The 15,248-nt window shown below is 47.2% G+C and overlaps 1 protein-coding gene and 1 long non-coding RNA gene across 2 annotated transcripts in view; one reads left to right on the top strand and one right to left on the bottom strand.

Moving 5' to 3' along the window:
• The window catches only part of RHOQ (ras homolog family member Q), a 30,845-nt gene that overhangs the window by 15,017 nt on the left and 580 nt on the right, over positions 1-15,248 (top strand). The window contains exons 3-4 of the mRNA XM_053383385.1: positions 7,710-7,874; positions 11,874-11,969. Coding sequence (XP_053239360.1) covers positions 7,710-7,874; positions 11,874-11,969 — 261 coding nt within the window. The remainder of the gene's footprint in view (positions 1-7,709; positions 7,875-11,873; positions 11,970-15,248) is intronic.
• On the bottom strand, positions 12,656-14,773 carry LOC128411233 (uncharacterized). The gene is made up of 2 exons (XR_008329732.1): positions 14,378-14,773; positions 12,656-13,708 (listed from the first exon to the last, which is right to left on the bottom strand). It is a non-coding gene; the product is annotated as an uncharacterized LOC128411233 (long non-coding RNA).

Genomic DNA, 15,248 nt, shown 5'->3' on the forward strand with positions numbered 1-15,248 from the left:
TCTCAGGCATGAGAACCATTCTCCAACAGAGCCCATTTATTTTTTTCACCCAGCCCACCACTGCAACCAGGCACCGGTCCAGGGCCAGCACAGTGTCTCCCGATTTAGATACTGTGAAGAAATAGAGCTGAGCGTCATCAGCATGCTGATGGCAACTTGCCCCGAATCTCATGGCCACTCCCAGTGGCTTCATATAGAGGTCAAATAGCATTGAGGGTACAATAGTGCCCTGTTAGCACTACCGGGGTGTGTGTGAAAACATGGGACTTTGGCCCGTAGGTAGGACTGCAACCCACAGCTTTCCGAGTCATGTGGCCAGCAGGACTAAACCGCTTCTGGCGCAACTGAACACCTGTGACGGAAACCAGAAACACTGTTTACCTTCCCGCTGCAGAGGTACCTATTTATCTACTTGCACTGGTGTGCTTTCGAACTGCTAGGTTGACAGGAGCTGGGACAGAGCAACGGGCGCTCACCCCTCATGGGAATTTGAACAGCCGACCTTCTGATCATAAGCCCAAGAGGCTCAGTGGTTTGGACCACAATGACACCCCAAGATACCCAATTGATGGAGCCTGTCCAGCAGGATCCTGTGGACAACGGTCTCAAAAGCCGCAGAGAGATCGAGAAGAAGGAGCAAGGTTGCACTCTCTCGGACCCATTCTCAATAAATGCCCTTCATCAAGGCAACTGGCAGGGACTGGCAGGATGAGAGTGCACTGGGGGAGTGGGGCTGGAGTCTGGCTCAGGAGAAGGTCATAGTGGTTCTTCACCAGCCAGCAGGCAAGAGTCAGAGGCAGGGGAAGGTTCAGAGCTGGAGGAAGAGGGGGACCAGGCAAGTGAAGGGTTTCTTGCTTCCCCATCCTCTCTTGCACCGCTGTGTCCCAGAACCAGGAGAGGATTGAAAAGGGATGAGCAGAGGCATAGTCTCCAGCTGCATGTGCCCAGCCTGTCAGGGGAAGGTACATCAACTGGTGTAGGAGGAGGGGTCCCCTGTTGCTCCATGGACCTGGGAATAGCTTGTTAGATGCTAGGCATCTAGAGCTGTAGAAGCAGCTGTGTTATTGTTGACAATAAAGGGCCTTCTCAGTAGTGGCGCCCGCCCTGTGGAAGGCCCTCCCATCAGATGTCAAAGAGATAAACAACTATCTGACGTTTAGAAGACATCTGAAGGCTTAATAATAAATTATTATTATTATTATTACAGTGGTACCTTGGGTTACATACGCTTCAGGTTACAGACTCCACTAACCCAGAAATAGTACCTCGGGTTAAGTACTTTGCTTCAGGATGAGAAAGCCACTTCCGAGCTAGGGAGGAGGTGGGGTTGCGGGCTTCATGCCCCTCCCGCCCCTGCGATACCAGGGAATCCTCGGACGCATCATACCCCAATCGGCTGGCCCGGGGGGCGTGGCCTCACCTTACTTAGGTCCGGCACGGCCGAGGGTCTCCCTCTTTCCCGCGCCCTCAATTCCTGTAATCAATAAAGTTGTGACCTAATTTGACCCATTAACTCAAATTCTTGTGTCTCGTGTCTTTATTTCTGAGGGGGGAGGCTGGAACTCGCCACGCAACAGAAATCCTGTTCCGGCGGCGCAGCAGCAGCAGGAGGCCCCATTAGCTAAAGTGATGCTTCAGGTTAAGAACAGTTTCAGGTTAAGAACAGACCTCCGGAACAAATTAAGTACTTAACCCGAGGTACCACTGTATTATTAATTATGAGTGAACTCTGACGTGTGCATTCCTTTGGCTGGGAATTGCCCTTGACGGAAATCAAGGCTGAATCAGGCCCATGACCAGGCCTAAACCCAGACTGGAATGAGTCTTCTGTATAAGGTCTGCTGTTGGCACACCAGAATTTTTCCATGCTATTCCCTGAAAAAGGGGTGTTGTCACCGGCTGGTAGATAGTCCAAATCAATGGGATCAGAGTCTGCTTTTTGGGGAGTAGCCATATAACCATCTCCTATAAGGTTGCAGGGACCACCTCTTATGGCAGTGAAGCATTATTAACCACCTTCTGGTCCGTCAACCCTCCTTTGTTAGATTTCACAAGCGAAGAGGGGAAGGGGTCAACTCAACATGGTCGAGTAGGAAGCTGCAGGCACCTTGTGCACATTGCCGGGCTGCATAAACTGAATGTGATTCACAATAGACTGCAGCTGGAACTGCAACAGGCACAGAACTGAGGTCTCTCTGAAGTTGAGCAACGTCGTCCTGGAAAGGTGCAGCCTGGTTGGTCACAGCAGAGTTTTGAGAGTGCTAGGGGTGCTTTGCCTAGTGCAGCCTTTCTCAACCTGTGGGTCCCCAGCTGTTGTTGAACTACAACTCCCATCACCCCTAGCTAGCAAGGCCAGAGCTCAGGGATGATGGGAGTTGTAGTCCAACAACATCTGGGGACCCACAGGTTGAGAACCGCTGGCCTAATGGTTGTTTGAGGATCCCTTGCAAGATGCAAAATGTGCCGCCTTAATTCTGCAGTAGTTCTGGTCTCCCTGTTGTTTGATAGTTCAGAGTTCACATAGGTACAGAAGTTCATTACGTAAGTGCCAAACAGCTAGCTGACCCTGCTCCCTGCCCTCCTCTAAGCCCTGAGGCTCAAGTTCCCAGCCTCAGCTCCTCTCAGGTTGCCACTGCAGAGCTCAACAATCTCCTTTCTCTCCTGTGTGGTTTTTGGCGGCGTGTGTCCCATTTGACTTCATCGGCACCACCTGTTTCCAAAACGAAGCAGAAGTCGTTGCTGTGCATCCTAGAATCATAGGATTGCTTTGTTCTTTTTATTTTATTTTATTTTCTTAATATATCTTTATTGTTTTAAAATAGATACATTTATGCCAGGAAAGCAAACCAACCAACATACAATCAAATAAACAAACAAACAAACTATAAATTGACAAAGAAACAATAGCAGTATACGAAACAACACAATTCTTATAACTAACATCATTTGTACTCCCAATGATGTGAACGATTATAGAACTTATAAAACAAGAAATTAAAAATGACTTCCAGTTAGTCTCGCTGTACTTTATCTGTCAATTACCGTATTTTTCCCTCTATTACACGCAGATTTTTTCTCCTAAAAAGTAAGGGGAAATGTCTGTGCGTGTTATTGAGCGAATGTGTGGTCCCTGGAGCTGACAAGCTCGAGTGAAGGCAAAAATCAGGCAAATATCAAGTCGTCCGGAGAAGGGAGGAAAGTAGGAAGCTGTTGCTTTCCTGCATTCTGCCTCAGGGTCTTACTGCCCACCCGCTTCTGTTTCCTTACTGTGTTTGCTCAAACGGAACAAAGAGCAGAGAAAACCCCTCCCCTCCAGGCAAGCAGAGTGGAAAGCAGAGCGTGCGTCTGGGACTCGAAGGCAACATGCAGGTTGTGGGGGGGGGGAGAGAGAGAGAGCTGGTTGGCTTGTGTGTGGGGGGGGACTTTTGCCTTCCTTTCCTCCCTCCGGTAAAACCCCTCTCCTGCATTCTTAGCCAGCTGCTTCTCTGCACACCCCTCTCCTTGTCGCTTCTATGTTTTTCCTTCCCTCCCTACTTAAAACGTGGTTCCAATCACGGATCCACATGGATCCTCATGATCTTTGCATTGAGTCACCCCAAATTCACCATCAGATCACATAGCAATGATCTGGTGCAAAAACAGGGCTGCAATGGTGCAAAAACATGGTTACAAAGCACGGATCCACATGGATCCTCAGGATCTTTGCATTGGGTCACCCCAAATTCACCATCAGATCACATAGCATGTCCATGGCTACAGCCTGCACCAAAAAAATCACGCACCCACTGTTTCCTGGGGCTGCAATGGTGCAAAAACGTGGTTACAAAGCATGGATCCACATGGATCCTCAGGATCTTTGCATTGGGTCACCCCAAATTCACCATCAGATCACATAGCATGTCCATGGCTACAGCCTGCACCAAAAAAATCACGCACCCACTGTTGCCTGGGGCTGCAATGGTGCAAAAACGTGGTTACAAAGCATGGATCCACATGGATCCTCAGGATCTTTGCATTGGGTCACCCCAAATTCACCATCAGATCACATAGCATGTCCATGGCTACAGCCTGCACCAAAACATGCACCCACTGTTGCCTGGGGCTGCAATGGTGCAAAAACGTGGTTACAAAGCATGGATCCACATGGATCCTCAGGATCTTTGCATTGGGCTACCCCAAACTCACCGTCAAATCACATGTCTGTGGCCTCAGCATGAAGCACAAAAATGATACATCCACTGTTTCATTCAGAATTTTTTTTTCTTGTTTTCCTCCTCTAAAAACTATGTGCGTGTTATGGTCAGGTGCGTGTTATCGAGCGAAAAATACGGTATCTTATACCGCACAGTTACATATTTCTTATATAGTTTCTGTTAACTTCCCTACAAACTTATATTTATACAATGCAAGGTTCAGTCTAATTCTGCCAAGAAGTTTCCTTTTATACCGTAATTTTTAAAGTATTCTTTAAAAATTCTCCAATCCTTATAGACTATTTGTTTTGTTTGGGCTCTTATCCTTCCTGTCGTCTTTGCTAGCTGCAGGTATTCTACCATTAGGATTTGCCAATCTGCCGTGTTAGGTATTGCTGTATTTTTCCAATTTCTTGCTACTATGAGTCTGGCCGCTGTTATCCCATACATAAACAATGTTCTTTTCGATTTCCCTATTTCTTTTGGCTGCTCCAGCTCTGTTTAGTAGGGTCAGTGGAGGGAAGGGGAGCTCACGGATGAGGACCCTATAGCCTTACAGATGTTGTCGTACTACAACTCCCATCATCCCTGACCATCTTGGATGGGGCTGATGGGACTTGGAGTCCAGCAAAGCACCAGGAAGGGCATTCAGGTTGCAGCAGACTGGCCTAGAGTCTGCTCTTGTCTTGCCTAGGTAGAGGAAGGTAGCAGTCTGTAGCCTCCAATCTCTCAGCCAACATTATTGACACATTTTGCAGCTGCTGGAGGGTGGCAGGAGGGCACATAGTGACACTGGTTGGAAGCTACCATTTTAATTTTTTTAAAAAGACTCCTCACACAGTTACAAGCTTGTCACACAATTTCTAGACAGCTAGCTCTTGGCTTCCGATTGCCTGGATCCAAGCTTTGCATCAGCGCGAACAGCTCCAGAGATGTCCTATATTGTGTTTACCTGAGGTCAGGTTTATACAGCAGAAGGGCGCCGATATGCTGTAATTCCCAGCTGTTTGGGACTATAGCTCTCGGCTGTGCTGGCTGGGTGCTGCTGGGAGTCGTAGTCCAATGCATTTGGAGAGCAGCGGGTTGATAGCTGCTCCTGGCTGCTGCGATTCTTTGTGCATATATTTCAGAAATCGCAACCTGATGTGAAGCCATGTGCAAACTGCTGCTTCTCTCTCTCTCTCTCTCTCTCTCTCTCTCTCTCTCTCTCTCTCTCTCTCCTGCATCCTTTCCAGCCAGTGCAGAAAGGCAGCCTTTGAAGCTGTTTCTGTGTCTTGTTTTTGAGAGCTTTTGCTGTCACTCCTTTTTCTAAGGCTGCTGCTCCAGCAGGACCCCTCCGTTCCCCAGCCAAAGGAATACGTGGGTGGGTGCTTCAAACATGACTTCATCCCCTTTCGCTTCTTCCCCGTGTGCTCAACATATTCCACTCAAGTTCTTTGAATATTTTTCATGCCTCAAGAAGCCCACTCCCTCCTCCTCCGAGCTAGAAAGTCAGTCGAATGAATCTCTCTGTGTGTGCAAATGCGGTTGGGGTTTTATTGGGGATTGTTTCCTGGATCAGGGCCTGGTTTGAACGCCTGAGAACCTGAATGTGTCGGAGGAGTTGTGCGCATTTATTTATCTGTTGGAAGGTAGCTTATGGTTAACCTCCAGATATTATTGGACTGCAAGTCCTGGCAGCCCAGCTAGCATGGTCAGGGATTATGGGAGTTGTAGTCCAATAGATGGTAGAGCATGAGACTCTTAATCTCAGGGTCGTGGGTTTGAGCTCCACGTTAGGCCTAAGACTCCTGCATAATAATAATAATAATAATAATAATAATAATAATAGTAATAATAATTTTTATTATTTATACCCCACCCATCTGGCTGGGCTTCCCCAGCCACTCTGAGCGGCTTCCAACACAATATTAAAATACAGTAATGCATCAAACATTAAAAGCTTCCCTAAACAGGGTTGCCTTCAGATGTCTTCTAAAAGTCTGGTGGTTGTTGTTCTCTTTTGTAGCCTTTTTAGCCTCGGGTGAGAAGAGCTTTGCGCCCGGGACGGGGAAAATGGGAGTCAACAGACACTCAAGGAATAGTTTTCAGAGAAAAAGCTTTATTTCTACCATCCGGGCTGGTAGAAGGAGCATGGATTTTGCCACTGCGTACTTATTTTGTATATTTCATTTTTGTGTATTGCCATGTTTTTATTATGTATTATGGTGAAGGGCTTCAAATGCTGGAGCTAGAGCAGGCCTATCTGGACCTCTGAGAGGGCCTGGCCTGACCAAACAGGTTTTGCTCTTGTATTCTTTCAAAAACCTGCCAAACCTATTCGCTCAGAGGTGAAAGAGGGACAAAAGAACGATATATGTACACCCAGGTAGCGCTGCCCCTCTCAAATCACTCTTAGCTCTCTCATAAAACAATGTCTTCGGTCTTACAACAGTCTGAAGACTGTATGTTTTGTTAAGAAACCTAATTTGTAGTTGGGAGGTTACTTTTAGATTTTCCTGTGCTCTCCACCCATTATTCTGGCTTTTGCCAGTGTAATGACTGGGGGTAGAAAGAACTAAGGCATGCAAAAATAGGGATTACCATGTGCTGTGTGTCACAAGTTAGGTTTACTGTCTTTTTTACATGAAAGTTTGCATCTCTAGTTGTTAGCGGCCAGTGACCTCCATGAACCAACGCTACTATTTTTTTTAAGCCATCAGCAGCCATCACAATATCCAGTAGAATTGAGGTAATTCAGAAGATGACCTCAAAAAGTACTGTATTTCGGAAGAAATGTTAACAATGTTCTTCCCTCAGCTTTGTTCTCTACCAGACATAAAGATGGCAAAAGGTGGAGGCTGACGGTCTTGTGTCAAAATGAGCAGCCCTTCTGTCTACACACAGCAAATGCAAAGCTGTAGAACAGGTTAAGGCCAGAAACCTGCCTAAGAGGGCAGTGGGGTATAATGGTTAAAGTGTCAGCCTGGGGCTGGGTAAGCACAGATTTAAAGACCGTTTAAAGGGCCATAAAGCTCGCTTAAATGAACTGCCTGCTAGCTTAAATGAACTGTATTTCAGCATTTGCCATCTTTAACGGAGGATAAAATGGGGAAAGAACTCCATAGCTTTGTGAAATGGCCGTAGCTGCATAGTAAACTCATCAGGTTCAATCCCAGGCAACTCCGGGTAGGGCTGGGAGAGATCTCTTGGCTGAAAAACCTGAAGAGCAGCTGCCAGTCAGTGCAGACAGTATTGAGCTAAAGGGGCCAATGGTCTGACTCAGTAGAAAGCATCTTACTATATGTTCTCTCTCTCTCTCTCTCTCTCTCTCTCTCTCTCTCTCTCTCACACACACACACACACACACACACACACTGCCTTGAGCTGCTTGGATGAAAGATGTAAAAAAAATTGTATTTAGTTTATTTGACCAAATGGATTTACCACTAACGGCAAAACAGATAACAAAGAGGCCCAAACATAAGGTACTGTTGGGGAAACGATGAATTTCTAAAAACATCCTTCTGTCGCCAGGAAGACTATGATCGCTTGAGGCCGCTGTCGTACCCCATGACTGACGTCTTCCTCATCTGCTTCTCGGTGGTGAATCCAGCTTCCTTTCAGAATGTGAAGGAGGAGTGGGTGCCGGAATTGAAGGAATATGCGCCGAATGTACCCTATTTGTTAGTCGGAACCCAGGTAGGTCTGGATGTTGCGTGTTTTATGTGAACGAATGCAGAAAAACACCCCCAGCCTGTTCTGTTATACTCAGCCCAAATCCCCCTCTCTGAATCTTTTCCAGACCACGGCCCACATTCCCTTTGGGGCAGCCTTTCAATGCCAGTGTGATGGGCAGGGCAGGGCAAACGTGGGGCAGATCACTGATTGTGACTGTTACCTTTGTACATAGGACTCGTTTCTGCACACACACAAGCAGTAGCCTGTCTCCAATGTCCATGCAGGCAAACAAGAAGCATTACCAGAATTCACAGGCACGTTCCAGCCAGGCAAAAACACTCAAGAAGAGGGCAAAGCAGGGCTGGGTTTAGCTTGGGCGAGTGTTTGGTCTAGGGTGGTAGTTCCCACACTTCCCTAGGCTGAACTGACACCCCTAGGCTCGTGCCTGACCTTTCCCTTCTTCACTGCTTCTCTGTCAGCCTGGCTTACATTCCCTCCTTCGTCATGTTTCTTCATAGCATCCCTTCTGTGCCGCAGTTCAGCTGTGGCTCAGCAGTAGAGCAATCTGCTTTGAGTGCATGACTTGCCAAATACAAGGTGGTTCTTTTAAAATGAGATTCAGAAGCAATACAAAACACAAGTGAGTGAGATTAAAGATTTTATTCTAAACTTACCAAGCAGGCACTTCAATCTGCCACTTGCAAGCCCTCAAGAAGCGGCAAAGTGACTCCCTCAGGTAGCTTCGGTTTGCATGGCCCAACGGCTGATCAGTCTGTGCACCAGCATCTCAAAAACTCTGCCCACAACCATCCGATTTATAGCTAGCTGGCCTGTGTGGCTCGCCTGACTGGCTACATGCAGATCATTCATTACCGGCTACGTGCACATTATTCATTAGCCACCCCCACCTATTGCCGCATTAGGGATGCAAGTGGCGCTGTGGGTTAAACCACAGAGCCTAGGACTTGCCGATCAGGAGGTCGGCGGTTCGAATCCCCGCGGCAGGGTGAGCTCCCGTTGCTTGGTCCCTGCTCCTGCCAACCTAGCAGTTCAAAAGCACCTCAAAGTGCAAGTAGATAAATAGGGACTGCTCCAGCGGGAAGGTAAACGGTGTTTCCGTGTGCTGCTCTGGTTTGCCAGAAGTGGCTTAGTCATGCTGGCCACATGACCCGGAAGCTGTACGCCGGCTCCCTCAGCCAATAAAGCGAGATGAGTACCACAACCCCAGAGTCATCCGTGACTGGACCCTTTACCCTTTAGGGGTCAGGGGTCCCTTTACCTTTACCTAATGCCTCATTTTCTCAAAACAATGTCCAGCATCAAAGAAGGCACCTACCACTATCACTTCCTCCCAGCTCCTTGAAATACAATTTATCTTCCGGATTGATTGCCCATACAGTGCAGAAGGTCCCAGGTTCAATCCTGGGCATCTCCAAATACGACCCAGAGAGATTCTCATCTGAAATCTTGGGTAGCAGTTGCTAGGCAATGTGGACAGCTCTGAGCTGGCTGGACCAATGGTCTGACTCAGTAAAAAGGCGGATTCCTTTGTTCCAGCCTGGCTCCTTCCACCTCCTGGCTCAAGCCACTCCCCATTTGACCCAGCCCCTTTGTTCCATGTCTTTCATTGATTTCACTTAATTAGTCGCTTGTAGCAACTTATAGCACGTGTGTGCGCGCACACACACACACAAACCTATTACAGTAGTACCTCGGGTTACATACGCTTCAGGTTACAGACTCCGCTAACCCAGAAATAGTACCTCGAGTTAAGAACTTTGCTTCAGGATGAGAACAGAAATTGCACGGCGGCAGCGGGAGGCCCCATTAGCTAAAGTGCTACCTCAGGTTAAGAACAGTTTCAGGTTAAGAACGGACCTCCAGAACGAATTAAGTTCTTAACCCGAGGGTACCACTGTATTTCTAGTCTGCAACAAATAGAGCAGAGGGTTATTCATTTTAGAGGTGATAGAGTCCTCTATTCCTTGTGTGACCAGCACACAACAATGAAACCAGAGAATGGAGAAACTGCCCTGAGGAGGAATTCAAAATTGTGTTGCAAACCATGCTCTTGAGTTGGATGAACGTCCTTTGTACATGAGACCCTCCCACGCCCCCAGCTAATCTTAAGACCGATGCCAAAATTTAGGATGCAAGCAAAGATCCGCATCTTGGATGTGCTCTGCGTATTGAACACTGGGTGATAAAAGCAGCAGTTGTGGGATGCAGGCCGGTGACTCAGGCAAGGCTCTGTATCACATCCTGCGAGAGATGGAAATAAGATCCTCGTGGTCATCGGCCAATCTTTGTTGTCGCTGGGGGAGGGGGGAAATCCAAGCCTCTTGTGTGAGGTGGACAGAATAAGTTCTGGGCTGCTGGCCTATCAGACGGAAGGCAGACCTGCCTGGGGGCGAGGGGGGGAGATCCACTTTATTTTGAGACACTTTGCATTTATATATACTTGAGTGGTCGCTGCAGCACTGTAAGGTCCAGCCCTTACAAAGTTCTTATTGCCAGAGGATTGGAAAAAGAAACTGATTTGCAGGTCTTACTGCTTTAATTATTTTCCGTGTTGAAAAGGGAAGTGTGAAACTGCTTTTAGAGTCAGGATGAAATGACACAATATGATGGAAAACACACGTTTCCAAAATATGGGTTTGCTTAATAGTAGCAATGCAGGGACGCGGGTGGCGCTGTGGTCTAAACCACTGAGCCTAGGGCTTGCCGATCGGAAGGTCAGCAGTTCGAATCCCTGCGACGGGGTGAGCTCCCGTTGCTCGGTCCCTGCTCCTGCCAACCAAGCAGTTCGAAAGCACGTCAAAGTGCAAGAAGATAAATAGGTACCGCTCTGGCGGGAAGGTAAACGGCGTTTCCGTGTGCTGCTCTGGTTTCGCCAGAAGTGGCTTAGTCATGCTAGCCACACAACTCAGAAAAACTGCAGACAAACGGCTCCCTCGGCCAGTAGAGCAAGATGAGCGCCGCAACCCCAGAGTCGTTCGCGACTGGACTTAACTGTCAGGAGTGCTTTATCTCTACCTTTTAGCAATGCAGGGGAGAAATGACTGAGCGTCCTACCTCTAGGTGTTTTCCTTCTCAGCACCTTTCTGAACTTGGAGCTGGCTGGGATCTCTCTCTCCCTCTCCCCCCCCCCCCAATGTATAAACATACAGCCAGGGAGTTAACCCCCCACCTCTCGTCTCACTAATTCTCCCCTACAAATGCATAGGGTTCCCAGGCATTGTCCCATCAGAAAGATGTTTAGATCCAGACCTGCTTAGATATAGCACAGGGGTAGGCAACCTCAGGCCTGGGGGCCGGATGTGGCCCAATCGCCTTCTAAATCCGGCCCACAGACGGTCCGGGAATCAGCATGTTTTTACATGAGTAGAATGTGTCATTTAAAATGCATCTCTGCGTTATTTGTGGGGCATAGGAATTTGTTCATATTTTTTCCCCAAAATATAGTCCGGCCCCCCACATGGTCTGAGGGACAGTGGACCGGCCCATGGCTGGAAAAGGTTGCTGACCCCTGCTATAACATCATGGGGCCTTCATCCTGCAGCAGACCCTGTCCTGGGCTTAGGAAACCCTTATGTTTTCATATGTGTTGGAAGCTGCCCAGAGTGGCTGGGGCATAATAATAATAATAATAATAATAATAATAATAATAATAATAATAATAATTGCAACTTCTAGTTCCATCTGCAAAAAGGTATGTTTTCTACCTGTTTCCACTCAGAACATAGCATAGCTGTCACAACTAAGAGAGAACCCCGATTTGCTCTCAGATCTTGCCAACTGGACTCTCAGAATATGGGTTGGGTCCAACCTAAGTTAGTTGCACTTCAGACCCCTAGTATTTAATGCGAAGTTAGTGATGACTGACTCAAAGTCCCATTAATTTCCCTGGGACCTAAGTGGATTCAATCCTACGTGTCTGGTTTTTGTTTTTTGTTTTTAAATATCTGAAGTGGATTCTGAAGTGAACGTAAGAAAGTGTGCACATTTATTTCCTAACAGATTGATCTCCGTGATGACCCCAAAACTTTAGCGAGGCTGAATGACATGAAGGAGAAACCAATTTGTATGGAGCAGGGACAGAAATTGGCAAAAGAGGTAAGCTCGCCATTTATAGAGATTTGGAGGCATCTGGCCTGGAGTTTCCTCCTCTGTTGCATCCTGTATTCTCTCCTTCCCTCTTCTCTTCACCCTTTCTCTCTCACTTAAAAAAGTGTATCAGTCTTTAACATTTATTTTATTCTTGCTGATGCATCCAAAAGGATCTGCAAGGTCCTTAACATCAATATAAAAACAAGACATATAAAAACATAAGGAAACAGCAACACCGTCACAACACCACCAGCAGCAAAACAGAGCTGAATAAGGACATGAAGACAACTTGTTTTCTGTTTGCCCCAAATGCCCTCCAAACTGACACAGCTCTCTTAACCCCATTTGTGAGGGAGGTGCCATCACTGAGAAGGCCCTGTAGTTCCGCAAATGCAATGTAATTGTGTGTGCCTACCTAGATAGCATTATATGACATCATTGGTCAATACTGTACTGATAACACTTGGAATTTGCATTTCACTTTGAGGTGGGGTACCAGAAATAAACCTCTCAGCGCAACGCCATGGGGGAGTGTCATACAGTGGCCTTATCCCAAGCCCTTGCAGATAGTTTTTCTTTGCCAATCGAGTGACAGATAGATAGATGCCCTGTCAACCTATTATTTGCATTTGTCATGTGGCACTGATTGAAAAACTAGGAAAATAATTGTGCCTCATGTTGTTTTTTTAAAAAAGTTGCCTTGTTTCTGAAACAATTTTAAAAATTGCACCTGGGAATGGGAGGTGAGTTCATGACGGCACAGGCACCAGCCAGTTAGTGCTGTAGCATGCCAGTTTCCACTGTAAGCTTTCTGTTTTTGCACAGCTTGATCTTGGAGAGCAAGTTTGGGCAGTAATGTCGCAGAGAGTACATTTTCATGATGATCCCAGTGCTCAACTTCATTCTGGATGGAGCGTGAATTCTCAAATCAACAAAAATGTCAAATGCCACAATTCTTTTCAGACTTTTTTAGTGGAAAACATTTTCACAGAAAACAGCAGTGACTGGAGGTTGCTGGATTTGGTGCATATGGAGATAGCCGAATTAGTGAGCACAGCACAATATCAGCCGTTAATGAAGCCGGTTTGCTCATGAATAAAACATAGCCTTAATATTCCTGACGAGGGTGGCCCATTTAATACTTTTCTAATAATTAGAAAACAACTCTTCACAACGGAAAGCAATAAAACACATTAACAAAGTAAGCCATTGAGACTTAAAATGTTTAGCCTTACCTTTAGGGCATTCCAAAATGAATATTACTTAAAATATCGGTTGAGGTGATGCCGGGTTACCACAGCTACTTTTGTTTATCGGCTTATTCCTACTGGAGAGTTTAATCTGTACAAAATTGCCTCTATGATTTCTTTTGCCCGCTCTACGTTCCTAAAAGCTTCAAGATCACATTGCCAACCGTCAAACACACTAACAGAAACGTCACTGCTTGGGTCTTACAATCCTAAGGTCCCATCCCAGGGGACAGGGGAAGTCTCCCTCTCTGAGCATGGAAAAGATCTGAGTCGGATGCTTCCTTCCAGCTGCTGTGGAAACCACCATGGCCCTTGTCCTAAATAATAATAATAATAATAATAATAATAATAATAATAATAATACGACCCCACTGATCTGACTGACTCTGGGTGGCTTCCAGCATATACAGAAACATAATAAAATACCAAAACCTTGAAAACTTCTCTATACAAGGCTACCTTCAGATGTCTTCTAAAAGTTGTATACAGTGGTGCCTCGCAAGACGAAATTAATTCGTTCTGCAAGTTTTTTCGTCTTGCGAATTTTTTGTCTTGCGAAGCACGGAACTGCACCTCTTCAAGCAATGCACCTGTAATGGCTTTAGGGGTTGCTCATGCGTAAGTTACCGCCGCTCTGGGCTTGGTTGCCTGGTTAAACCGTTTCTGTCTGGACAGCCATTCACTCCGTGGCTGTTCAGTCGCTGGCAGAATCCGTCAGTGGGCGTTTCTTGAACCTCTTTCAGCAAAGAAGTTCTTTGATGCCAAGTCGCTGCCTACTCTCCCTGCGCGGAAGTCTTCTGCGCAGGGTGGGTGTGGGCAGCGGAGGACCTGTGCTCTCCTCGCTGGTCTCCTGCGAAGAGTCCTGGAGCCTCCCCTCTGCTTCCCCCATCGACCCCCCTCTATCCCTGGTGTTGCGCTGATTTTCTTCCCCCGCCGGAGACCTGCCTCTCTCCCTGCTTGGCCCCTCTCCAGCATCGCTGTGGAGCCTCGCCTCCTCCTCTAGTTCTGATGGCAGTTCCCTGACAGCACCCTGGGTATTAACGGTTTTAAGAAAAAGGAAACAAACTCGCAAGACGTTTTCGTCTTGCGAAGCAACTCTAAAAACGAAAAACTCTTTCGTCTTATGAGGCATTCGTCTTGCGAGGTACCACTGTACAGTGGTACCTTGGTTCTCAAACGTAATCCGTTCTGGGAGTCCATTCAACTCCCAAAACCGTTCGAAAACCAAGGTGCAGCTTCTGATTGGCTGCAGGAGCTTCCGGCACTCAAGCAGAAGCAGTGTTGGACGGTCGGCTTCTGAAAAACGTTCGCAAACCAGAACTTCTGGGTTTGCGGCGTCTGGGAGCTGATTTGTTCAACAACTAAGCCGTTCAGGAACCAAGGTACCGCTGTAGTTACTTATCTCTTTGACACCTGACGGGAGGGTGTTCCACAGGGCGGGCGCCACTACCGAGAAGGCCCTCTGCCTGTTTTCCTGTAACCTTAGTTCTCACAGTGAGGGAATTGCCAGAAGACCCTCGGAGCTGGAGCTCAGCATCTGGACTGAACGATGGGGGTGGAAATGCTTCAGATATACAGTGGTACCTCGGGTTAAGTACTTAATTTGTTCCGGAGGTCCATTCTTAACCTGAAACTGTTCTTAATCTGAAGCACCACTTTAGCTAATGGGGCCTCCTGCTGCCGCCGCGCCGCTGGAGCATGATTTCTGTTCTCATCCTGAAGTAAAGTTCTTAACCCGAGGTACTATTTCTGGGTTAATGGAGTCTGTAACCTGAAGCGTATGTAACCCGAGGCAAATTGTAACCCAAGAGACAAATTGGAGGCATGCCGGTGGTGGAATTAGGGGTGTGGGGAAGTGTATCAGAACATGATCCAAACCGTTCTCAGGCCCCCCGGCACACTGACAAACCAGGGGGGGAACTATGGCAGCCATTGAGCTTTCCAATGGGAGGGAAATGGTTGAAGAGGGAGAAAAATCCCAGAAAATGACGAAGGGGCGTAAGAGTGCTGCTCTGCCCTTTTTCTCTGTTTTGCC

Source organism: Podarcis raffonei, chromosome 3 (genome assembly GCF_027172205.1).
Source record: "Podarcis raffonei isolate rPodRaf1 chromosome 3, rPodRaf1.pri, whole genome shotgun sequence".
Classification (NCBI taxonomy): Eukaryota; Metazoa; Chordata; class Lepidosauria; order Squamata; family Lacertidae; genus Podarcis; species Podarcis raffonei.